The sequence below is a fragment of the Dendropsophus ebraccatus genome, chromosome 10 (genome assembly GCF_027789765.1).
Source record: "Dendropsophus ebraccatus isolate aDenEbr1 chromosome 10, aDenEbr1.pat, whole genome shotgun sequence".
NCBI lineage: Eukaryota > Metazoa > Chordata > Amphibia > Anura > Hylidae > Dendropsophus > Dendropsophus ebraccatus.
Window position 1 is genome coordinate 83,663,386 of NC_091463.1, and position 26,598 is coordinate 83,689,983.

The 26,598-nt window shown below is 46.2% G+C and overlaps 1 protein-coding gene and 1 long non-coding RNA gene across 8 annotated transcripts in view; one reads left to right on the forward strand and one right to left on the reverse strand.

Annotated features, from left to right (window-relative positions):
* Nucleotides 1–1,880: 1,880 nt before the first annotated feature.
* SUPT5H (SPT5 homolog, DSIF elongation factor subunit) lies at nucleotides 1,881–26,066 on the reverse strand. 5 transcript variants are annotated; one of them, XM_069943648.1, is made up of 30 exons: nucleotides 25,941–26,066; nucleotides 16,990–17,086; nucleotides 15,733–15,901; nucleotides 15,583–15,648; nucleotides 12,471–12,485; nucleotides 11,528–11,597; nucleotides 11,359–11,427; nucleotides 11,205–11,270; nucleotides 10,957–10,987; nucleotides 10,340–10,408; nucleotides 9,826–10,077; nucleotides 9,366–9,455; nucleotides 9,120–9,190; nucleotides 8,924–9,029; nucleotides 8,740–8,833; nucleotides 7,625–7,761; nucleotides 7,293–7,448; nucleotides 6,975–7,121; nucleotides 6,455–6,601; nucleotides 6,208–6,333; nucleotides 6,039–6,123; nucleotides 5,823–5,933; nucleotides 5,450–5,552; nucleotides 4,560–4,687; nucleotides 4,354–4,459; nucleotides 4,083–4,241; nucleotides 3,759–3,927; nucleotides 3,476–3,679; nucleotides 3,111–3,206; nucleotides 1,881–2,425 (listed from the first exon to the last, which is right to left on the reverse strand). In XM_069943648.1, the coding sequence occupies exons 2-30, from the start codon at nucleotides 17,068–17,070 to the stop codon at nucleotides 2,285–2,287; spliced, it is 3,264 nt and encodes a 1,087-aa protein (XP_069799749.1). In that variant the 5' UTR covers nucleotides 17,071–17,086; nucleotides 25,941–26,066; the 3' UTR covers nucleotides 1,881–2,284. The 5 variants fall into 5 exon arrangements, with proteins under 5 accessions (XP_069799749.1, XP_069799753.1, XP_069799750.1 ...); XM_069943652.1 differs by lacking the exon at nucleotides 25,941–26,066 and adding an exon at nucleotides 19,200–19,307 and having other exon boundaries at nucleotides 5,823–5,930; nucleotides 12,471–12,482; XM_069943649.1 differs by lacking the exon at nucleotides 25,941–26,066 and adding an exon at nucleotides 19,200–19,307 and having other exon boundaries at nucleotides 12,471–12,482.
* Nucleotides 25,982–26,598, forward strand: part of LOC138766230 (uncharacterized) — a 41,705-nt gene continuing 41,088 nt past the window's right edge. For all 3 annotated transcript variants that reach the window (XR_011358706.1, XR_011358708.1, XR_011358707.1), the window contains exon 1: nucleotides 25,982–26,166. This is a non-coding gene — a long non-coding RNA (uncharacterized lncRNA). The remainder of the gene's footprint in view (nucleotides 26,167–26,598) is intronic.

Here is a 26,598-nt window from a genome sequence, read left to right on the forward strand (position 1 = left end):
ATACGCACTCCAGCAGTCTTATACAGTACGGAATGGGAGATGGTGGTGCACTGACTGTACTACTACTGTACTGTATATGCACTCCAGCAGTCTTATACAGTACAGGATAGGAGATGGTGGTGCACTGACTGTACTACTACTGTACTGTATATGCACTCCAGCAGTCTTATACAGTACTGTACAGGATGGGAGATGGTGGTGCACTGTCTGTACTACTACTGTACTGTATATGCACTCCAGCAGTCTTATACAGTACAGGATAGGAGATGGTGGTGCACTGACTGTACTACTACTGTACTGTATATGCACTCTAGCAGTCTTATACAGTACAGGATGGGAGATGGTGGTGCACTGTCTGTACTACTACTGTACTGTATATGCACTCCAGCAGTTTTATACAGTACAGGATGGGAGATGGTGGTGCACTGACTGTACTACTACTGTACTGTATATGCACTCCAGCAGTCTTATACAGTACTGGATGGGAGATGGTGGTGCACTGACTGTACTACTACTGTACTGTATATGCACTCCAGCAGTCTTATACAGTACAGGATGGGAGATGGTGGTGCACTGACTGTACTACTACTGTACTGTATATGCACTCCAGCAGTCTTATACAGTACTGGATGGGAGATGGTGGTGCACTGACTGTACTACTACTGTACTGTATATGCACTCCAGCAGTCTTATACAGTACAGGATGGGAGATGGTGGTGCACTGTCTGTACTACTACTACTACTGTACTGTAGATGCACTTCAACAATCATTTACAGTACTGTACAGGATGGGAGATGGTGGTGCACTGACTGCACTACTACTGTACTGTATATGCACTCCAGCAGTCTTATACAGTACTGTACAGGATGGGAGATGGTGGTGCACTGACTGCACTACTACTGTACTGTATATGCACTCCAGCAGTCTTATACAGTACTGTACTGGATGGGAGATGGTGGTGCACTGACTGTACTACTACTGTACTGTATATGCACTCCAGCAGTCTTATACAGTACAGGATGGGAGATGGTGGTGCACTGTCTGTACTACTACTACTACTGTACTGTAGATGCACTTCAACAATCATTTACAGTACTGTACAGGATGGGAGATGGTGGTGCACTGACTGCACTACTACTGTACTGTATATGCACTCCAGCAGTCTTATACAGTACTGTACAGGATGGGAGATGGTGGTGCACTGACTGCACTACTACTGTACTGTATATGCACTCCAGCAGTCTTATACAGTACTGTACAGGATGGGAGATGGTGGTGCACTGTCTGTACTACTACTGTACTGTATATGCACTCCAGCAGTCTTCTACAGTACAGGATGGGAGATGGTGGTGCACTGTCTGTACTACTACTGTACTGTATATGCACTTAAGCAATCATTTACAGTAATGTACAGGATGGGAGATGGTGGTGCACTGTCTGTACTACTACTACTACTGCACTGTATATGCACTTCAGCAATCATTTACAGTACTGTACAGGATCAGAGATGGTGGTGCACTGACTGCACTACTACTGTACTGTATATGCACTCCAGCAGTCTTATACAGTACTGGATGGGAGATGGTGGTGCACCGACTGTACTACTACTGTACTGTAGATGCACTCCAGCAGTCTTATACAGTACTGTACAGGATGGGAGATGGTGGTGCACTGTCTGTACTACTACTGTACTGTATATGCACTACAGCAATCATATACAGTACAGGATGTGACTAACAGAATAAGGGTTGAGGTGCAGTGTGTGATGGCTAAGTAGTGTATAGTGCAGAGGTAATGGCATACATCATCACAATATATCAGATGAGCATTGGAGGGAATTGCCGTCCGTGTTGTTCACCACATATAGATCACATTCAGACACCGCTCTCCTGGTTTATTGAATGCACCATATAAATATTACACAGTGGAACTTGCACCAGAGAAAATATCACTATCTGTTCAACCATAAGACAACATTAAAAATAAAAACACTTCTGAAGGGCCAATGTGTTGAAAGAGAAGTTATGAAATAAAGTGTGCGGAGACGACTTCAGCAAACCCTCAAGACCTATTCCACACAGGGTGCCGGCTGTCTCGGGCCCTGAATGTAGTTCGTGATAATAAGAAAAAGACATCTGCATCATTTCTATATTCAGATCTGTTCCTAGAAACTCCCCCCAGTGAACACCAGGTGTGAACACTGCCCTTGCATAAAGGGTTAATCTTAGGCGATGGCAGAAAATAAAATGGAGGCCCTGTTGTTGGACACAGCGCTGCACAGCTTCACGACTCAAGCTTTCCTAAGAAGTGGAGGTTGAGGATATTAAGATGGTTGTCCAAATCCATACGCACAATTCCATCTTCATTGTCTATATTGAGGAGGATGCCCATCGCCTCGCGATCTTCTCCTAAAATGACTTTAACCTGTAAAAGATATGAGGGACAGACGTCAGACATGATACAGCCTGACAGGAGAGCTGATAAAGGAGTCACAGTGGCATGACCCTTTTATATCACTGCCGCCACTTCATTCTAAAAACAGTCAGACCCTCAGCAAACATTAATAGCATCTACTAAGGCATGGGTCTCCAAACTGCAGCCCTCCAGCTGTCGCAGAACCACAATTCCCATCATGTCTGGACAGCTAAAGCTTGGGATTTGGCTGTCCAGGCATGATGGGAATTGTAGTATTACAACAGCTGGAGGGCTGCAGTTTGGAGACCCATGTACTAAGGTCATTACAATCATCTTTATTACTGGCTGTACATCACCCTGTGTAAACTGGTGGGCCCTGCCTTCAATTGACTGAGCTGTGTAAAAACTCAAAAGACAAGTCCTGGTTTTAGATTGGCGCTTGTCATCATGCAGCAAAGCATTGCCAAGACTCATATCAAATCTATATATACATAAACTTATTATTATTTACACACATGTACATACACTCCTATATATATACACACACACATATATTTACTATGGACACATAGAAGACTGTCAAAGAACTTTCACAATGTAAGCGTTACTCCACAAGTTTGCAGTTGACAAATGCATGGATTTCCAGTTGACCACTAAAATACTGTACGGTGGTAGTACATATATTTTTTCTTACTCTGCTATTTTTGGTGGGGGTGACAGGTTCCAAGTGTTCTCCGGAGATACTGATCACTTTATCACTGTCCTGTAACAAAACCGAGCACAGTCCACCCTGCAAACAAGAAATAACTTTTTAGACATTGAGCAATGGAAAGTGCATTTGTGACTTACAGAAGGTTTAGAGCAGGGGAGTCAAACTCCAGCTGTTGTAAAACTACAATTCCCATCAAGCCCAGACAGCTAAAGCTTTGGCTGTCCAGGCATGATTGGAACTGTAGCATTTCAACAGGTAGAGGGCCACGAATTTCATACCTGTGGATTAGAATGACTGCAATGTTATTTTTAGTAGCAACATTGGTGACATACAGAGACTGGACTTACAGTGACGCTACGAATGATTCCAGTCTGTCCTATGACCTGATTGTCCTGGAAGGTGTCTCTCACTTTCACTTGAATGTCTGTAGTAACCCAGTCACTGGAGATCTGTTCTATAGAGGAGCCCGGCGTGTGAGGGTTGTAGCCGCCTGGAGAAGGTGCCCCAGGGGTCATCGGACTGTAACCCATGGGACTGGGGCTTGGACTGGCCTGGAAGAAAGGAAATCAGAACACTGGTGAACATTTCTACCCATAAACATATACAATAAAGGAAAAGATGGGCACTTACCTGGTAAGCCATGGGTGATGGCGTCGGATGGTAACTGGCTGGCGAGTGTGTGTTCTGGTAACCAACAGGACTTGGAGCAACTTGATGGTAGCTCTGTGGACTCGGACTAGGCTGGTAGGAGCCTTGCGGAGATGGAGCTGCGTAGGGTGAGAATTGGTCTGTGTTGTACCTGTCAAGAATCACATCTCTATTCAGTCAGAACTGAAATATATATATATATAGGTGTATATCTGATTAAAATGTAACTCCATAATATATCAGGTATACAACTCTGTGCCATATGATTTGTAGGAAGAATAAACCCATGTGACCCATGGGACTCACATTGCAGGCGTTCCCGGTGTCTGTGGGTGATATGGTGCATTGACCTGCGGAGACGGTACATCAGGGTACCCTGGAGTTTGTGGATTTGGCGTTCCTCCGTAACCTTGTGGTGATGGAGATGGTTCATCATCATATCTGTAATCGTACTCTTCATCCGCCCTGTGAATACCAATTAAGCGTTAAAATACTAGAATAGCATCTATAGGGTGGTCTGAGAAGGGATTGTAGGGGTGAGCAGAGCTCTGTCAGCCAGGAATACACAAATTACAACCTTGAAGGGGTATTTGGGTTGTTGGGGTCCCAGGCCCCACTTTGAGCTGGAGTTCGGCTTCCATCGTGTACAGGTGTTTGAGACCCATAATAAGGTGTTCTGCTTCCTGTTTAACAAGAAAGAAAAAAAAAAAACATTTTATGACTCAATAGAACTGCATTCAGGTAAGGCTGGAAACTTGGAAGCATACACCATGACCCACATACCATCGTGAACCGGCGTCTGTGAGCCATACATTGGCGTCCTAGATCCTGTAGTATACATTGGGGTCTGCGAACCATAAATGGGTGTCCTGGCATGCGTGGAGGTCATTCCTCCAGGGCGACGAGCACCACTGTAAAGAAAGGAAGAGTTATCTGACATATTTCAGATCAAAGGGCTTTATATTTTCAGGGAGATAGGCAACCACCAGAGGAGGAGGCTCCAGCATGTACATTTATGTGTGCTTGTATTGGGAGGGATAACTATTTGGATAACAGCTATATTGGCCAACGTACACAAGCCATGACAAGGCTCCTTGTTGCTTTGTAAGCCTATGTACTAACGTTACTAACATAAAGGGATCAAAGTTAGAGAGTGTGTTTTCCGACCCCAACCGATCACTTAAAACGAGTGGGAAAGAGGTGCGGGCTCTGTGCATGTGATCAGGATGGTCCCTTACATTGGGTGTCAGTCATGTGGCATAGAGTTTGGAGGGGCATGTTCAGCCCCATGCTTCTCACAGCTCATTTAAGCCTTTGGTTGGGGTCTGAACACCCTAACACCCTGACCCAGAAGACATTGCAAACTTTTAAACATCCCCAGGCCAAAAGTTTTTCTTTCAAATCGCAGTGTCCATACACATTAATATTAATTGATTGGGATTTGCTGACAATATAAGTTTTATAGGGGGTCTCCCTGCAACAGATATACATGGAAAGCAGTATTGTTGGAGCTTAAGTTACTGTGAGAAGTGACAGGTGACATTGAGATAATAATTCTAGGAGCCCATATTCTCCTTGACACCTGTAACTAAGACTTTTGGATTCCTTGCACTAGTTAAATTCGCTATGATAGATGCAGGTCCCCATTTAGAAGGAACAAAAAGATTACTAACACAGTGGTGAGACGCTGTCTGTCCACAGAGATGGTCTGACAAGTGGAATGAAGTTCAACACGCGCAGTAGATTCTGTGGCGTCTTTGACAACTCCAATATAGCCTGGAAAGAGAAGACATTGTGGTGACCACTCACTACTATAAGATGATCTAACACAAGGATGGGGAACCTTCGGTCCTCCAGCTGTTGCAAAACTACAGTTCCAATCATGCCTGGACAGCTAAAGCTTTAGCTGTCTAGGCATGACAGGGATTGTAGTTTTGCAACAGCTGGAGGACCGAAGGTTCCCCATCACTAAACTAACACATGCTCCATGTCATGAACAAATCATAGCAGAAGTATTAAACATAGGGTGTGTTTAATGTTACTTACCCTTGTAGGGACCTTGTGAAATTCGTACAGTCTGACCAATGAGATCGTTGTCCCTGCGGCCTCTTCCTCTGCCTGGGCCTCCTCCGCCTGCCATACCGCCTCTCTGGCCTGCTGAGATAGGGCAACATAAGTGATGAAACACTTTCTATAATACAGTGAGTAGGATATAAGCTTCATTTCAGAACTACCTAGAACCAATTCACATTAGATCCCTACCTCCTCCACTCGGATGAGCCGGGCTGTTGATTCGCGGGCTCATTGGAGCAAATCCCCCGATGGTGAAGTTTGTCACATCTCTAGGCTGTGGGGGGAGAAGAAAAGCAGAGGTAGCAATCATTCAGACACAAGAAGCGATACTCAGGTAACCGTACTGAACAATTTGTACCTTAGAGCCTCCAGCTAGGACCAGGTAACGCGTTTTGCAGACAAACATGCCTCCGTTCTCCACCAGCTTTTTACAGTGAAGGAAGGCGTAGTTCCGGAATAAATGACGGATCTCACCTTCACGGCCCTAAAACATTGAATGAAGAGGCAAAGGACGTGTAAAGCTCTGATATGTTGTGGAAAGAGCTACTGGAAGTCATAAAAAAAATAATAATAAAGAGAAAAACAAGAGTATTAATCTTCCTCACCGAATGGGGTCCATCAATGACTTTGACTATATCTTTGACATGAATATTATTCTCCTCTGAGTCTAGAGCCACAGCAAAGCGATTGTCCTTCTTCCTGTTGACAGCTTGGTGTCTGACCGTGACCACCTTACCATGCATGTTCAACACCTTCAAAAAGGAAGAGAAAATGTCAAATATAAACTATGATACATAAAGAAATGCAAAACTATGTTAAAGTATGTGGAGTGGTCACACACTGGCATGAAAACACGTGGCTGTGGAACCTTTTTCACTACTATTAAAGGGGTTATCCAGCCCTACAAAAACATGGCCACTTTACTACACAGACAGCACCACTCTTGTCTTCAGTTCAGGTGTGGTTTGCAATTAAGCTCCATTCACTTCAATGGAACTGAATTGTAAAATCCCACCCAAACTGAAGACAAGAGTGGTGCTGTCTTTGGAAGAAAGTGGCCATGTTTTTGTAGCACTGGATAACCCCTTTAAGGTCAATGTAGATTTTTCAATCTGAAAAACTCACCTGGAAGGTCTCCCTCTCCAGACGAACAATAACTCCCACAGTCTGTGGGTCCAGCTGCACCAGCTCCCCCCATTCATGCTGTCCACCAACATCCACTCCTGAAGCAGTTTCTGAACAAAGCTGCAAGTCTCGAGGCAAAACCTTTAACTATAATAGGAGGCAAGAAAACATTTAAGGAGGTTTAACAGAAAGTGAAAAGACAACAATGAATGAAAATCAGCAAAGTCACATATACAAACAAAACTAGACACAAGGGAGCAAAATTCATAAGATATTTAAAACTTTAAAAGAACATAATATGGGTGGAAAGACCCTCACCTCGTGCATGGTAAGATCAGAAAAGAGGATGACAAAGTTTTCTTCAACCCGAACAACCAGACCTGTGTCACCCTCATAGCGTCCAGCGATGACTTTGACGTGGTCTCCCATACGGAAGTACTTCCTCAACTCATTAGCTGGAAACTCTAACATGTCCTATAGTAGATGAACAAGAAAGTTATACTTGCAAATGTCCCTTAAGTTATAGGATCAGAGAATGCATTTGGAAATCATGATTTTAGTATCTAGTAAGTACACAGGAGAACTGACAGTATATAGCACTAGGAGTTCCCGGGCCTCATGAAGATATGGGCTCTTAAAAAGAAAGTCACCTTAAGGTCCTCATGCTTGGGCAGGATAGTGATCTTGTTTCCATCCACGCTGAGAATTTTACCCTGAAGGTTTATCAACTCTCCTTCACACACTTCCACATTGTCTCCAGGCTGCAGACTGTGTTCACGTTCCTTCCCTGTAACAAAATGGGACAAATCAGAGTGTGGAAGATGTTTTTGTGGCCAACATAATCAACACTCAACAAAGTAAGTGTTAAATGATCTTTATAATGCCAATAAAAAAAAATCTTCTCCAAGAGGTTATCAAGCAAAAATATTTTTCTTTCAAATGAACTGGTTTCAGAATAGGTTATATAGATTTGTAATTTACTTCTATTAAAAATCTCAAGTCTTCCCATACTTATCAGCTGCTGTATGTCTTGCAGGAAGGGGTGTATTCTTTCCAGCCTGACAGCGCTCTCTGCTGCCACCTCTGTCCATGTCAGGAACTGTCCAGAACAGGAGAGATTTTCTATGGAAATTTGCTACTGCTCTGAACAGTTCCTGACATGGACAGAGGTGGCAACAGAGAGCACTGTGTCAGACAGAAAAGAAAACAATATTTCCTGCAGGGCATACAGCAGCTGATAAGTATGGGAAGAGATTTTTAAATAAAAAAGAAAAAGATTTTCACTGGATAACCCCTGGAGTTACGCTACCATGTTACCTTAGTGACTGTACAGCTAAAGAATTCTTCTAAGAAAGTCAGAGAAAACCGATTTCTGACATCTACCATGTTTTTGTAGCACTGGATAACCCCTTTAATGTAGTCAGGACTGGGATGAGCACGAGTGCAGAATTAATATACACGTGGATAAAATATGGCACTTCAACTAGTTTTAAATGGGTTTCCCAAATTATCACTTATTCTATAAGTGATAAAAGGAATAGGAGTATGATCAATGGGACCCCCATGACTAGAACAGGGACCTCCAAGTCTGAATGCAGTTTAAATCAAGCATGCATGTTGCTGCTTCTCTTAAACTTTAATAAAAGAGCCTAATGGGGTCGCAATGGTAAGGGGCCCAATAATCAAACTTACAAAATATCTTGTGGCTAGATGATATACTAAATGGGTATCCTGCAGCATAATTTATCCTATTATAAAACCTTACCTGTGGACTCTGTTACCACCTCCAAATCAACTCCTTCCGGCTGATCTTCAAACTTTTCTAATTCAGAGAGAGTCGGCTTCACTCCTTCTGTGATCTGCAGACATGAAGTGTCCATGTAATACACCAATAAACATACTGTCTTCTACATCAAACACATAAAAGGAGTTTGGTTCAGGTTACTTACCACAGCAGACATGGCAAAGCTCTTGAAGAGGAATCCTTTGCGACTGTAACGGTTACCTTCAAAGATGAGAAAGTCTCCGTCTGATGAAACATCTCCTCCAAGGGATCTGTGCAGATGGGCAGATCCTTGTTAGTACAAGAGAATATAACACGCACAAGAATAATAAACAACCCCTCGTGTTGGTGTAAGTCGTTACCTAATCTTTTCCGTATCAAAAAGCCTCTGTGGGGGTCTGCGGAACCTCTTTCTCTTGGCGGACCAATCTTTCTATATTTTGGACAGGAGAGAGTATAATGGTAGGAGTATTGAAGAGAAAGGATAGCATGAAAGAAAAGGCAAACGCAGCAATAGGAAATATTGTAGCACTGGGCACAGCTGTCAATGCACTGGTGTACAGGTAATTTCAGGTATGACTAAGTCTGCAGCATTTACACCCACTTACCTGGCTCATTCGTGCCTTGATCCGATCATAGTCGATTCTGGGAATCATTTTGAGGGAGATGGTATTCTGACTAGGCTCAACATAATCCACCTAGAAAAAGACAAGGTACTCAACTTTACTTGAAGAAGAAAGGAATACCACACTAAGTTATCTCAAAATCCCATAAGACAAAAGGGAAGAATTTATGACAGCTAAATAACTTGGGGATCACACTGCCCTATAAGCTTTGTTAGGGCACTGAAAGGGGTTATCCAGGCTTAGAAAAACATGGCTGCTTTCTCAAGAAACAGCACATCGCCTGTACTCAGTTTGGGCGTAGGTTTTGCAGCTCAGTTACAATTAAGTGAATACTGAAGCTGAACTGCAATTCCACACACAAGATGAGGACAACCAAGTCTGAACTTGACCATGCTGCTTTCTGGACTTTGGTAAATGTGTTCAGTTCTATCTTCTTACATACCTGAGCAATGTCGTCCTTGTAGATACCCCTCTTGAGCCGTACCCAAGACTTTGGTTTGAGGTTTGTGACTTCTTTTACCACCTTTAGGACGTCAGTCATTTCTTTGATGGGCACCATCTGTTGGTTCCAGTAACCCATGCGCAGGTTACCCACTCCTTCAATGGCTTGTTTGACATGAGTCTGTTTGTACGCCTCCACGTAGATGTAGCCCTTGACATGTTCTGGTGCGACCACAGATTTAATCTGAAGTGGCTGAGTACAAAGACGAAGACAACAGTTAGTGAAGACTGAAAGGAAATATGAGAAAGCGCGCAAGGGCATGTGATTGTGGCTCTAAAAGGGATGTGATTCTACGAGGTGCTGCCATAAAACAAATCAATCCAGAACAGAAAATTAAGTCAACTAAACAATGTAAAATATGGCCTGGTAAGTTGTGTGATCCAGAAGAAGTTGGTAACTAATCTTATAGCAGTGATGAACTGATGAATGTAATGCACTCAGGATTGTTACTTACTGCATCTGTGAACTGGTATGCAATGAATTTCCTCATCAGAGCAATGGCGGTGGCGCGTTCCTCTCCGATCTGCACGGAAAAACAAGTGTTTGAAACAATAATGCACACATGTCCCATATAGATTATGTCTAAAACTTATAAGCCCCTTTAGGATGCAGCTATTTAATGGAACAGAAATTTTTAGTTTTCTTATTGCTGTTCAGACAGTCACAAGTGTTTATTTTTATTTTTTTCCCCCACTGGGGAAGCCTTGACAAGGCAAAATAGCTGATTGATGGGAGTGCCTGGTATTGGCACCAGCCGGTCAGCTATTGATAGCTTATCCTGTGTCAATTATCCCTGGAAAACGCTATTAATATTTCCTATAATAGAGCCAGTGACGAATGCAATACGCACCATGACTTATATGGACTTTTTTTTTTTTTTTTTTTTTTTAAACTTCACAGTTTTTTTTTTTTTTGCCTGATTGAAGTGGGTCCTAAAGTCAGATCCTAATTAAATTTACATATACCTCCTAACTGCTTAGGGCTAGACTGCAAGACACTTGCAATAAAACTGCAACAATCCAGCAACTGAATGTGGATTCGCAGCAGTGAGAAACCTTTTGTAAGACTCACCTTACATTTCACCGTCCACAAATTGGGATCCCTGGAATAGGAAAGAGAAGTACCATTAGCGAATCCAAAACTGATCACTTCTACAGGCCACTGTGAAGATCAGTGCTTTCTTATATGCTGCCAGACTACAACTCCCAGACTGTCCTGACAATCAAAGGCTGTCAGGGGATATACTAAAGATGGAGACTGTTGGCATACATAATAAATATAGAAAACATACAGGATTAGAAGGGGATTGTGTGGCTTACTTGACACCGGGAAGTAACTGCTGCTGGGTGATGTCATCCGACAGTTCATCGGAGCCGCCATATATACTAAGGAAAGAGAGGTCAGAATTAGAGAACCACACATAGACAGGGCAGATTGTTGCTAAATGTGTAATAGAAAAAATCCTGGACTCACTGCTCCCCCACAGAGGACTTGGCGTATTTTTTCATGTAATATTCTCCCAGCTCCTCTTCTCTCTGATCTCTGTGGAGAAAGTTAATTTGCACATTTTGAGAACAACATATAATATTGGTAGAGAACCACTGAGCCATGCTAAAACCCCCCCAAAAAAACACCTCCTCACCTCCATAGATTCTGGAGACGTCTGGCACCAGATCGATCCTCATCCAGAACGACATTGTCGATATTAGAAGCTGCAGGAAGAGACTGACTGTAAAATCAAGGCCAATACAACGTGCCCATAGCTAAACTGTGTTCACCTTCCAAAGACAAGCCAATATGAAAACCTATGACGTCCTGTTATGACTCATTGTCATAACATCGACCTCCACCACCATCAATAACCAAGAGACCCCATAGCCCTATTCTGATGCAGGGAGCAGGATCAGCATGTTCTGTCTCTCTCCATACAATATAAATGGGGGCACTGGAAACAGCCACGCTCATTCACATCACTGAACCTGCGTAGATTTAATGTTGGGCCTTTTTTCTTAGGTTTCTCTACTTCTGCAATATCTGATAATATAAGACCTAATGGACATTAGACTGAATGAACACATGTTCAAATGACACTAGCCAAATGAGCATTTATTCTCATCAGAATATGCAACAGGCTGCGTACTCCCGTCTCCAATCTGTTCCTAATTTTATGTTTACATACATTAAACCATTACTGCAGGTTTAGACTACACAGGGTTTGTTCGTAGTCTGTTACCATGGATACAAATAGATAACAAAATAGAAATTTTAATCAAGATCTATTGTTATTTCATTTGTCATTTTAGACGTGTAGACAATTTTTTTTAAGAAAAAAAAAAAATCAGTTTGCGAAGGTGAACATAGTTTTTGACAGTGGATTCAGATATCCCTTCCTATCAGTACACTTATATTTTTTATAAATGCCCAATAAGCCAGAATATCTGATAACTTGGCACCTATCAATGATAATATAACTCAGGTGTTTTTTGTCTAGTTTTTCCCTTCCCCAAGTTTCCTTTCCTTCTGTCTGTGGACTATCAGTAACTATACACACTAAAATGGTTGGTGAACATGGCGTGACTGCTTACCTTCAATTTGTTCTGCTGTGACCGATGATGAAGCCAAGACACAATGGAGCAAAACATAGCGGCAAAATCAACCACGGGGCGGAGATGGAGGACCGGAAACGGGGGAAAGGGAGAAATTAAAATATGTGGCAAAAGCTGCAGCATGGAAGCGAGTCAGTGAGGCGGAAAAACAATGTGAGGAGGGATGGAAGCAAAACAGTGAGGAACATTTCCAATAAAATAGTATGACGTGCAAACAGAAACAATGCAGCCTATAGTAAGGTCAGGTTCTAGTTAGGACCATTGGCAATCACTACTACTGCACTGGTGGTTCTGTGTAACTATCCTCCATAGTAATGTAAGGGGGCGAGGAGGAGGCCGTCCTGCTGAGCATACAACACCCACTGACTACACAGAGAACCTCACACAGCTCTGTCACACACAGTGACCGGCACCACAGGTGATAAGACGGAGCACACAGTCACTAATCTCACATACAGGAACAAGGCTGCTATAGGAGAACCCCAACAAAAACCTGAGCATTTATCTGCCGTTAAGGGGCTAAAATAAAAACTAACTGAAAAAGAAAAAAAAAAGCTGAACAACCTGAGTCAAATGTTAGAGAATAGTCTAATTTCCCATAATGCAGCACAGGCGAGACCTCTATAGTGTAATGACAATAAAAAGTGTTTCCATTCTTTTTGTCAATAGGCTGGGTCCCTGCACTGACTAAATGGTAGCCATAGTGCGTAGGGACAGGGTCCATGGACCAATATAATCAATGAGCGTAGATACCTATGTCAGGGTTGGATATAATCCGGTCACCAATCTGCCCTGGTATTGCTACCAGTGACGTGCTGACGTCACTGGCCCCCATGGTGGCCTTGCCATACTAAGGGACGGGGGAGAAGGGGGTCCTAGAGTAACTGTGCCCGCTAGGTGGTCATAAATTATTTGAGAGCAAATGAAAGCTGAAAACATGACTGAAGCTAACTGAAATGCACTCAATGCCCGGGTGCCTCTGTCGCCTTTGCTGGGTGGGATGAATGCACTTTACTATGCTGTCCGATTCCAGCACAAGCACAATGAAGGGAGGATATGTCACAATGCATACACTACAACAGCACAACACACAAGAATAGAAAGAATCATTACCAGACACTGAGAGAAGGCATGCAAGGAATTAGAAGATAAACTGAGTGATATAGGTCTAACATATAGAAAATAAAAAGTAAAAAAGCAACAGTCTCTATAGCCCTGACCAGCGCATCCAAGAAACACTCCCCACACAAAGGTTCCCCAGGAATCAATCACAATGGGGCAAGAAACCATATCAATCATCCAATGGGGCCACAGCAAGTTCCAGTCTAATACTAACCTATGAGGAATCCAAGCTCAGCTTGGTGGCTCTGCCAATGTTAGATTATAGAAGCCTGTGCTCTATCTGGCACATGATTTACATGACAACTTGTGGGTCCAGTAGTTGAACATACAATCCCCCCTAGCAGCCCCTGAGAAAGACAATGGGAGCTAGGGAGACCAAACCAAGTTAAAGGGGTTGTCCAGCAAAAGTCTTTTTCTTTCAAATAAACTGGTGTCAAAAAGTTATATAGATTTGTAGATTACTTCTATTAAAAAATCTCAGGTCTTCCCATACTTATCAGCTGCTGTACATCCTGCAGGAAATGTTTTATTTTCAGTCTGACACAGCGCTCTCTGCTGACATCTCTGGCCGAGATCTGTCTCGGTTTTATATAAATCCCCATTAAAAACCTCTCCTGCTCTGGACAGTTCCTGTCTTGGCCAGAGATGTCAGCAGAGAGCACTGTGTCAGACTGAAAATAAAACATGTCCTGCAGGACATACAGCAGCTGATAAGTATGGGAAGACTTGGGATTTTTTAATAGAAGTAAATAACAAATCTATGACTTTTTTTTATCAATTCTTTATTTTAGTTTTCATATCAAAAGGTTAACAAAGTTGTCGGGTAAACAAACAGTAAAAAGAGCAAGAGTGTGTAGAGGTTTATATATTCCAGGAAAATTCAAGTTAAGACCTGAAGACGTCAGGTCGTGTATCAGGTGGTTAGCCGGGTAGTGCTAGGAATTGACGAGAGGTGACTTATCATTGTCATTGTATCTGGTGTATATCACTTCTCGTTGATGGTTCTGGAGGCAGCTCTCGATTCCTGGTACTGTCCATGTATCAATTTAACCTCGTTATAGTACGATCTACTGTCTGATGACCAAATGAGTAGACCATCTTATAGAGCCATTAACTAATCGAATAAACTGAGACAAGAAATGGGGGGGGGGGGGGGTGAAGGGGAGGGAGAGGCATAGACAAAGGTATAGACACTAGGGAAGAAATGGGAAGAGGGGGTGGGGGGGTAGGAGGGGGAGTGAAGTGGACTTGTGCTGCTGTATTGTTAAGTTGTGTAATACAGATGAATAGTAGTGACCCAGGCTAAGAGGGACCAAGGGGCTAAGTCACTTAGTTATGTAGTTGTTGTATGGGAACTCCTAAACAGAAGCCATGGTGCCCAGGTTTTTTGGAATACGTATTGTTTCCTTGCGAGTAGATTCGTCATTTCTTCAAGTCTGCAGATCTGATGGACTTTGGCAATCCACTGTGTTTTCGTGGGGGCTGTCAAATCTATGACACTTTTTGACTTGATTTGAAAGAAAAAGATTTTCGCTGGACAACCCCTTTATACCAGAGAGAGTAGAGGCAGCAATAAACCAAGCACGGATTGGATTCCCCCTGATGGTTTACTATAGATTCCCACCTGTAGCCATTCTGACATTAGGGAACTGCTATTTTGGAAATTCTCTAATATAATGTGTAAAGTGGCCCCAGACCAGAGTCACTTTAATGTAAATTATCATAAGCATTAGATGAACGGTAAGGCAATAAATCTACCAGGATTTTCACATCAGGCATCCTTCCTATGATACATAGGTCATAAAGGAAGAGAGTTTACAGGCCCTCCAGTCACTCGTGTGGCAGTCAGTCTAACCCATGAATATACAAGCACCGCTCTGCCTATGTATACCACATTCAGCATATACAAGTGTGCACATAGTGATAATGCAGGGCAGCACACAGCTGCACAAAATGTCCCAGAAAGTACCTTTCTCCAAAATGTCTTCTGCTCCATCTTCCCACTGATCTTCGTCTTCATACTCATCGTCGACATCTGCAGAGAAGAAACAAGTCTAGTCAGTGATCAGTCTCCTGGACGGACGGGTCGAGCTCCGGGCACTGGACATAGACAGCTTACCGGCTTCATCCAAGATAAATCCCCCATGTCTTGGCTTCTTTCTTGGACGGTCGTCATCATCCTCCTCTTCTTCCTCTTCGTCATATTCATCCTCATCTTCTTCTACCTCCTCTTCCTCTGCTTCTTCTCCCTTTTCGCTCCCAGCTGGACTGGCCCTCTCATCTGCTTCCTAAAGGTAATACAGGGAAGATATAAGTCTATAGCTTTATCTAGCATCCAGCACCTCAGCCGCTGTAGAAAGGTTTGGGAAGGAGGAGACTGCTCCTGGAGACTCAATGAAAAACTCAGTTTTTCTGTAGGGTTTTTATGAGATTACCTAAACACTAGATCGGCGCACATTTACTGGGCCTATTACATGGCCCGATAAGTGTTTAGCGAGGGCTGCAGGCCTAGTTTAAACACCATACTTAACCTCAACATGTTGCAGGTCTTCTCCTGCGCTCCTTCTTATTCCCAGTCCGCGCGCAGCAGCAGCTTCAGTGCGGCCTGTCAGAGCTGACAGACTGCTCAGGCAATCAATGGCCGCGGCGGTCCTGGCCAGTAATTGGCTGAGCATTCTGTCACCTAAGACAGGCTGCTGCTGCGCACGGGACCGGGAGGAAGAATGAGGGCAAGAGAAGACCTGCAACATGCTTAGGTAAAGCATAGTGCTTGTGAAATCATCGGTCGCCCACTGCACATCGCTATTCCACGCAGCGATGCACAGTCGGTGCCCGATGACCTTAGGTTTGAACATAAACGATCGTCGTCTCTATTCCATTGAGCGATAATCGGCCGCTCCGTGGAATAGGACCCTAAGATCCCTGAAAAGCCCAGGCGTAACTTCAAGGGAGCTTGTGACCTGTTATGAGAGAGGAATGGACATCACTTATGACCTGCGGAGGACTCAGTGATGTCCACAATTATAGATCCTTAAAGGGGCACTGGCACACACAGTGAAACAGTGCACACTAGTGGCCAAGGTGAGGTACTGCAGAGCACTAAAGTGAATGGACGTACCGCTGCAGTAACCTATAACCCTACAAAGTGTACATGAATGTCTACTTCACCGTGTATGCTGGCACCATAACTGCAGGGTGCCAGGTGTCAGCATCCAACAATAGCAATACTGATGATTATACTGAGAATGTCATCAATAATTTTTTCCCCAATAAGCCTCTTTTTTAAGGTTCTATATTATGTATTGTTTTATGTATAGTCCTGAATGGTAGGGATCACAGAGTATAAGGGACACATAAAACTAAGCGGACAACTCACCTCATTGTCCTCCACCTCCTCGGCCTCACTGCTCCTATCACTCTCCTCCTCAGAGAAGTTACTGTCCTCGCTGTCCGACATTTTATTTTGTTAAATACTGTGAGAAAAAAAAAAACACACCAGCAATAATAGAGATGCCAAGTATGTGTTACCTACCAATAGTTACTGTAAGCTCTGATCAATAAGACAGACTGAGCGCCAGGCCAGAACGTGAAGTGTGCTGCTCTGCACTTCTACCAGCCAGATATAGAGATTGGTGCTGAGAACCCGACCAATCAAAACTTTTGACTTGTCTGCACAACTGTTTAAAGGGGTTGTCCAGCGAAAATCTTTTTCTTTCAAATCAACTGGTGTCAGACAGTTATACAGATTCTATTAAAAAATCTCAAGTATTCCCATACTTATTAGCTGCTGTATGTCCTGCAGGAAATGTTGTTTTATTTTCAGTCTGACACAGTGCTCTCTGCTGACATCTCTGGCCGAGACAGGAACTGTCCAGAGCAGGAGAGGTTTTCTATTGGGATTCATATAAAACCGAGACACAGTTCCTGTCTCGGCCAGAGATGTCAGCAGATAGCACTGTGTCAGACTGAAAATAAAAGAGCATTTCCTGCATGACATACAGCAGCTAATAAGTATGGGAAGACTTGAGATTTTTTTAATAGAAGTTACAAGTCAATATAACTTTCTGACATCAGCTGATTTGAAAGAAAAAGATTTTCGCTGGGCAACCCCTTTAAATGCTAACATGTTAAAGTGTACCTGTCCTTTAAAAGAAAGGAAAAAAACACATCAAAAGTTTTGATGGGTCCGGGTCTGAGTGTTCAGATCCATACTGATCATGAGAACGAGCGGGGAAAGGACCATGCTGCTGCAAGGTCCACTCCCCGCTGTGTCAGTGAAAGTCGGGCTCCATAGACTTACATTAGGAGCCTGATTCACGTGACACACAACCAGGAAAGGACTGCGCTTAGCACAGTCTTCTCCCAGCTCATTTTCATGATCTAAACGATCTGAACAGTCAGACCCAGACACATCAAAACTTTTGACAGGTCTCTATGACAAGTCAAAAGTTCTTCCAAAGGACAGGAACACTTTAAACCAAAAAAGATGTATAATGGCTGGGGATTGATTCCTTCTCTGCTCCATTGATGTGGTTTCTGTTATTCTCTCAGCAGTGAGTGTGACTGGTTACAATAAAACTGGAGGAAGCAGCAGAATGGCAGTGGCTGAATGCCAATGCAATCAAAAGAAACAAAGACAACGACTACTGCAAACTAGGCGTCTGCCACATCCACAATCTCCATCAGCACGAGAGGAGCAATGGGGGAAGCATACTGTATAGCAGGGAATAACACAAAGGGTGCAGTATACTACACAGCAGCACAGTGACACCATGGATACTATATAATGGGGGCACGAGACACAGCCGCCACACAGCGCACACCAGGGGCACGGGACGCAGCCGCCACACAGCGCACACCAGGGGCACGGGACACAGCCGCCACACAGCGCACACCAGGGGCACGGGACGCAGCCGCCACACAGCGCACACCAGGGGCACGAGACACAGCCGCCACACAGCGCACACCAGGGGCACGGGACGCAGCCGCCACACAGCGCACACCAGGGGCACGGGACACAGCCGCCACACAGCGCACACCAGGGGCACGGGACGCAGCCGCCACACAGCGCACACCAGGGGCACGGGACGCAGCCGCCACACAGCGCACACCAGGGGCACGGGACGCAGCCGCCACACACCAGGGGCACGGGACGCAGCCGCCACACACCAGGGGCACGGGACATTACAGACCCCCTGGCCATTTGCATATCACAGAGAAAGATGCAAAGGAAAGATGGGGGTCAGCATAAGCAGCAGGGGCAGGGCAGAACGAGACTTCATCATTTAAAGGGCTGCTCCATTGCACCACACATGCAGTTACCCAGTACACTCCTCTGTGACCATTACACACAGGGCAATGCTGCTGTGACGTGCTAGTACAGTCTGTGGCCCTGAGGGCACGTGACCAGGGGCAGTATGGAGCTGTAAGGTTAGTTACACAGCGATACGTACAGGCCAGGGACAGTGAAGCCCTATAGTGCAGCATACTCTGAGGTCCTGAGGTCCCTATAGCGCAGTACAGACCGTCACACCCCGGTATACACAGCGCAGTACACCCCCCGCCGTAGCCGCACCGAAAACTCACCGCTCACAACAGACGTTCAGCAGCCCCGTTAGCCTCAGCTACATCCAGGAAAGCGCCGACCTGAGCGGACGTGACGTCACTAAACGGCCGCCCGAACCGGAAGCGACTTACTGAGGGGACTGAGAACGTCGCGCCAGATGTGACGTAGGCGAGATTCGGAATCGAAGGGGTTTCCATACCACGTGGGACGCGACTACCAATCAGAGAGCGAGAAGTGGGTCCGTAGCTGCATAGTTACTAAACCAATGGAGGGCTCGAAGAACTGCTCAAATGTCATACTAATAATTCAGTATTGAGTGAGGGATAGTAGGGCTTGTCTGTAGATATTCTATACACATATATTGGGGAAAGTAAAAAAAATTAGGCGTATATACATTTTAAAGGGGTTTTCCGGTGAAAATCATTTTCTTTCAAATCAATTGGTTTCATAAAGTTATATAGATGTGTAATTTACTTCTATTTAAAAATCTCCAGTGTTCCAGTAGTTATCAGCTGCTTTATGTCCTGCAGGAAGTGGTGTGTTCTTTCCAGTCTGACACAGTGCTCTCTGATGCCACCTCTGTCCATGTCAGGAACTGTCCAGAGCAGGAGACGTTTTCTATGGGCATTTGGACAGTTCCTGACATGGACAGAGGTGGCAGCAGAGAGCACTGTGTCAGACTGGAAAGAACACACCACTTCCTGCAGGACATACAGCAACTGATAACTACTGGAAGACTGGAGATTTTTAAATAGAAGTAAATTACAAATTTATATAACTTTAGGAAACCAATTGATTTGAAAAAAAATTATTTTCACCGGAAGATCCCTTTAACCCCTTAGCGACCCATGACGTACCTGGTACGTCATGGTGCCGCGGGGGGTGTTCAGAGCGGGGTCCCGCCGGGCAGTGCCTCTATTAGCCGGCGCAGGTCCCGTTGCCGCGCCGGCTAATTAACCCCTTAAGGACCGGGCCTGAAATGGCCTTAAAGAGAACCAATCACCTAAATGTAACTGTCCCTATTATGAAAGTATATCTCTCCCTAAGTCTATTCATGAAGATACAGACTGCATTTGCAGTCTGTATCTTTATACTTTACCTGATCCTCTGTTCTCTGGTTGTTCCGGTGGGCGCCGCCATCTTGATGACGTCACTTGCGTTCCAGCGGTGCGTTCCAGCGTGACGTCATCAAGATGGCGCCGCCGCCGGAACAGCCAGGGAACAGAGAATCGGGTAAAGTATAAAGATACAGACTGCAAAGGCAGTCTGTATCTTCATAGATAGACTTCATGAAGATACAGACTGTATTTGCAGTGTGTATCTTTATACTTTACCTATCCTCTGCTTCAGTGCCGCACGGCCGGGCGCCGCCATCTTGATTACGGGCCTTGCGTTCCACCGCTGCACCAAAGAAGAGGATAGGTAAAGTATAAAGCGATCCAGTATGCAGAGGCCGGGGTGATCAGGACAGGCGTCACACTGGAAAATGTTGTCCTTCCTGATCCCCCTGTTACGCCACACTCTGCACTTCTTCTGGGGTCTCCTGTTTTCCAGTGTGGGGGACGTCACCTGGAAAATGTTTTCCTGGTGCGATACGGGGTCCTTCATATCCAGAAGCGCTGGGTCCGCTGCATGGCTGCTAAATATTAGGGCGCTATTACGGCTTCTGATATTTTCGGATCGTGCCGCAAGCTACAGTAGCTCGGGCAGCGAGGGACCAGAAGAGGGGGTGCTGGTATAAAAGTTATCCCCGTACAGGTGGTAACCTTTATCCAGCAGTGGGAAGATCAGTTCCCAAACTATCTCCCCACTAACTCCGAGGATTGGGGGGGGGGGGGGGGGAGGAGGCATCTGGGGGCTGGATTCGGCTGTCCCTTCCTTCATACACTCTAAGAGTACGTGCACACTGCGGAATGGCGAAGGATAACCCTTTGTGCATTCCGCAGCTGGCACCCACCGGCGGACTGATGCAGGCGCGCCTCTCCGTCCGTGTCATAGACTCCATTCTATGCACGGGCGGATTCCGCTCTCCGTCCAACGTGTTCATTCTTTGGACGGACGATGGAATACGCCTGTGCATAGAATGGAGTCTATGACACGGGTGGAGACATGCGCCCACATCAGTCCGCCAGCGGGTGCCAGCTGCGGAATGCACAAAGGGTTATCCTTCGCCATTCCGCAGTGTGCACGTACCCTAAATCTGTAAGTGTACACTGAGGTACGGTCACAGAGTTTGTAGAATTTCACGCCATACCGTGATCTCTTATTGGGACGGTACTGGCGGAAAAGACGTGTCTGGGGGGCAGCGTACGCTACGCTACCCCCAGACACGTCACCGGATGATGAGGATGAATGGAGGAACGAAGGATCCCCCCATTCATCCTCACTGGCTGTTTCAGTGTCGGAGGCAATAATAACATATGCGTCCGATACCGAAAACACGCCAGGGGCCACTTTTATACAGGGATTGGTATATGGGGTATGTAGTGGTGTAGTGTCAAACTTTATTCAATGTAGTGTAGTGTGGTGTAATGTAGTGTTTTTTTACAGTAAGTATAAAAAAAAAACCTACGCCAAAAATGGTGTTGCTGATAAATGCCGCACTTATGTGCGGCACTTATCAGCAGACCGTGGCAGTAGGATATAGAAAAAAACACCCTACGCCAAAAAGGAGGAGTTGCTGATTAGCAGCGCACTTTCGTGCGATGCTGATCAACACTCAGCGGCGATAGGGTGCGGAAAATAGAAAAAAAAAAAAGATTGGGAAAAAAAAAAATTTACTACATTCTGAACATCCCTATAGTGGCTGATACGTGTATTACACTTATCAGCCGCTAGGGGGCAGCAGAGCGCAAGATCAGAAAAAAGACGACGCTGGAGCCGGAAAAATACGAAAAAAGACGACGCTGGAGCCGGAAAAAGCCGATCGGGACGTCACGGTAGAAGCCGAAGAACGAAGGAGAACACGAGGACCGGAAGACGCCGATCAGGACCCCGGGACAGGTGAGTAATGTACAAATACCTGCTCCGGACCCCTCAGCTACCTAGCTGAGGGGTCCGGAGCAGGTATTTATTACTTGTGGGGACTTTGATCGCCGTGAACGGCGATCGGGACGGTGGTACCGTGACCACCATTACTTTTTACAGTAATGGCGGTCGGTGCCGTCCTCGGACAGCACCGACCGCCATTTTTTTCCGGGTGATCGGGCCACCGATGGCCCGGAAAGGTTCTGATCGCCGCTATGGGCTGATCAGCCAATAGCGGCGATCGTCGGCATGGGGGGGGGTTAACAACCCTCCATGCCGACAGGGAGAGATGGCCTGCTATGTATTATAGCAGGCTATCTCCCCCGATCGGGACCCGGCCGGCCGCGGCGCCCTCTTAAAGGACCCGCGTACCGATACGTCATGGGTCCTTAAGTGACAGTGATCCATGACGTACCGGTACGACATGGGTCCTTAAGAGGTTAAAGGGAACCTGTCACCCCCCGTACCGGGGTGACAGGCTCCCGACCCCCCGTTAGAGACCCCTATACTTACCTCATCCCGCCGGGTCCCGCTTCTGGATTCGGTCGGGTCCCTGAGATCTCAGCCGCTGCAGCCGGGCGCGCGCGCTGAGAGATGAGTCCAACGCTCATAGAGAATGACGGGAGAGTCCAGCGCTCCGTCATTCTCTATGAGCGTTGGACTCATCTGTCAGCGCGCGCGCCCGGCTGCAGCGGCTGAGATCTCCGGGACCCGACCGAATCCAGAAGCGGGACCCGGCGGGATGAGGTAAGTATAGGGGTCTCTAACGGGGGGTCGGGAGCCTGTCACCCCGGCACGGGGGGTGACAGGTTCCCTTTAAGCACTTCAATGCAGCTGTCAAACAAAAACAGCGGCATCTGACCCATCCTGAGCCTCTCCAGAAGCAGTGGGGGTCGGCTACTATGTGTAACAGACCCCCACTGCTAATGACCCGCAGCCTGTCACACCTCAGCCTCCTGTCCCTCCTGGAATGCAGCCGGTGTGAGGAGCTGCGTCTAGGGCTGCGCTTCTCAGTGGGAGGTTGGTGAGGCTCTGATGCCGGTTAGCTCTCGGTCCATCTGCGGCGCTGTTCCTATGCATATTCATGTGTGCACACTCTCGGTGGCTGCGCTTCCTGACCGGCCTGAGTGTGCACACATGAATATGCACGGAGGAACGGAGGCCTGACAGCTGGGAGCTTCCCGGAGCTGAGGGGAGGGGGATTTGTAAAGGGAGCTTATTTAAGGTGGAACAGACAGCCTGAATCTCGGCCAGTAGCAAAGGTTAAAGGGGTTGTCCGGCGATAAAAAATTATTCACAGAATAACACACATTACAAAGTTATACAACTTTGTAATGTATGTTATGTCTGTGAATGGCCCCCTTCCCCGTGTCCCACCACCCCCACCCGTGTACCCGGAAGTGTGGTGCGCTATACATTACCTGTCAATTACTAAGAGACAAAGTCCCATTGTACCTAGGTTTCCTTGGCGGCTTAAAACTTAACTTTTAATAGTGTTTTAATAAAACTGTAAACAATTATTATTACTATTATTATTATTACTTCCGGGTCTAGCGTGGGTGGGGGGAAACATGGGGAAGGGGGCCATTCACAGACATAACATACATTACAAAGTTGTATAACTTTGTAATGTGTGTTATTCTGTGAATAATTTTTTATCGCCGGACAACCCCTTTAATCTTCCTGCTGGCCGAGGTTCAGGCTGTCTGTTCCACCTTAAACTCCCTTTACAAATCCCCCCCTCCCCTCTGCTTTGACAAGCCTCATGCTTTGAGTGGTACCGCAGTGAGTGAGAGCAGGGGATGTGTGCAGACATTGCAAACATCCCTGCCCTCTGGTGTGCCCCCCACATCCCTGCCCTCTGGTGTGCCCCCCACATCCCTGCCCTCTAGTGTGCCCCCCACATCCCTGCCCTCTAGTGTGCCCCCCACATCCCTGCCCTCTAGTGTGCCCCCCACATCCCTGCCCTCTAGTGTGCCCCCCACATCCCTGCCCTCTGGTGTGCCCCCCACATCCCTGCCCTTACACCCCTGCCCTCTGACAGGAACTGATCTGCCAGGCAGAGTAACCCTCTCTTGTCTGTCCAGACCTGGCAGCCTTCACCATCTCCCTGCAGTGTGGGGGTTGTAGTCTGTACCCAGTGGCGGATTAAATGTACCCTGGGCTGTTCACCCAACCTGGACCCCCCCCCCCCCCCCCGTCAATCCGCCCAAATTATAATCCACTACTGACCCCCCCCCCCCGTCAATCCGCCCACATTATAATCCACCACTGCCCGCCCCCCCCCACTGCTGTCCCCAATAAACACAATGTTTGGTCCCCTGCTGCACAGAGGATGTCAGGAGAGGAGGGGGCTGATCTTATAGGGGAGGTCACAGCAGCACAAAGAATGTCAGGAGAGGAGGGTGCTGATCTTATAGGGAGGTCACAGCAGCACAGAGGATGTCAGGAGAGGAGGGGGCTGATCTTATAGGAGAGGTCACAGCAGCACAGAGGATGTCAGGAGAGGAGGGGGCTGATCTTATAGGAGAGGTCACAGCAGCACAGAGGATGTCAGGAGAGGAGGGTGCTGATCTTTTAGGGAGGTCACAGCAGCACAGAGGATGTCAGGAGAGGAGGGGGCTGATCTTATAGGAGAGGTCACAGCAGCACAGAGGATGTCAGGAGAGGAGGGGGCTGATCTTATAGGGGAGGTCACAGCGTCACAGCAGCACAGAGAATGTCAGATGAGGAGGGTGCTGATCTTATAGGGAGGTCACAGCAGCACAGAGGATGTCAGGAGAGGAGGGTGCTGATCTATGGAGAGGTCACAGCAGCACAGAGAATGTCAGGAGAGGAGGGTGCTGATCTTATAGGGAGGTCACAGCAGCACAGAGGATGTCAGGAGAGGAGTGTGCTGATCTATGGAGAGGTCACAGCAGCACAGAGGATGTCAGGAGAGGAGGGTGCTGATCTATGGAGAGGTCACAGCACAGAGGATGTCAGGAGAGGAGGGTTCTGATCTTATAAGGGGGGGGGGGGTTATTTTTTTTCGAGTTATCGAACTGGTATCGAGTATCGAAGTAAAAAATCAAGTATTGGTATCGAACTCAAGATTCTGGTATGGTGACATCACTACAACATACCCATGTAATGTCCCAGGACTCGTTTTGTCTAGTCTGTTGCCGGCCACCTTCTCCCCGGTCCCAGCAAAAAAGTGCCCCCCCCCGCTGGAGTACCCCTTTAAGCTCGAGCAAATCATCTTTTCACATTCTCCTTAACAAGAATTCATCTGGGAAATAAACCCTGTCTTAGATCTTTTAACATGCTTCCATAGCCAAGGGATATTCTCTAATATAGTTATACTTGTAGGACTCGTCAAGTTCTATATTTTTGCATATGCATTCATTTAGTAATCTTGCAGCAGGGGCAGGGCAGAACGAGACTTCATCATTTAAAGGGCTGCTCCATTGCACCACACATGCAGTTACCCAGTACACTCCTCTGTGACCATTACACACAGGGCAATGCTGCTGTGACGTGCTAGTACAGTCTGTGGCCCTGAGGGCACGTGACCAGGGGCAGTATGGAGCTGTAAGGTTAGTTACACAGCGATACGTACAGGCCAGGGACAGTGAAGCCCTATAGTGCAGCATACTCTGAGGTCCTGAGGTCCCTATAGCGCAGTACAGACCGTCACACCCCGGTATACACAGCGCAGTACACCCCCCGCCGTAGCCGAACCGAAAACTCACCGCTCACAACAGACGTTCAGCAGCCCCGTTAGCCTCAGCTACATCCAGGAAGGTAGTAAAGCGCCGACCTGAGCGGGCGTGACGTCACTAAACGGCCGCCCGAACCGGAAGCGACTTACTGAGGGGACTGAGAACGTCGCGCCAGATGTGACGTAGGCGAGATTCGGAATCGAAGGGGTTTCCATACCACGTGGGACGCGACTACCAATCAGAGAGCGAGAAGTGGGTCCGTAGCTGCATAGTTACTAAACCAATGGAGGGCTCGAAGAACTGCTCAAATGTCATACTAATAATTCAGTATTGAGAGTGAGGGATAGTAGGGCTTGTCTGTAGATATTCTATACACATATATTGGGGAAAGTAAAAAAAAATTAGGCGTATATACATTTTAAAGGGGTTTTCCGGTGAAAATCATTTTATTTCAAATCAATTGGTTTCATAAAGTTATATAGATGCATACTTTCCAACTTTTGCAAAAAGCAAAGAGGGACATGTGCGCCGTGGTCCCCATAGCCACGCCCCCATAGCAACCCTCCATAGCCACGCCCCCATAGCAACCCTCCATAGCCACTCCCCTACAGTCACCACATGCTGCTGACTGAATAGTGCCCTATACAGTATCCCATCCTCCCAAAAATGCCCTATATAGTATCCAATC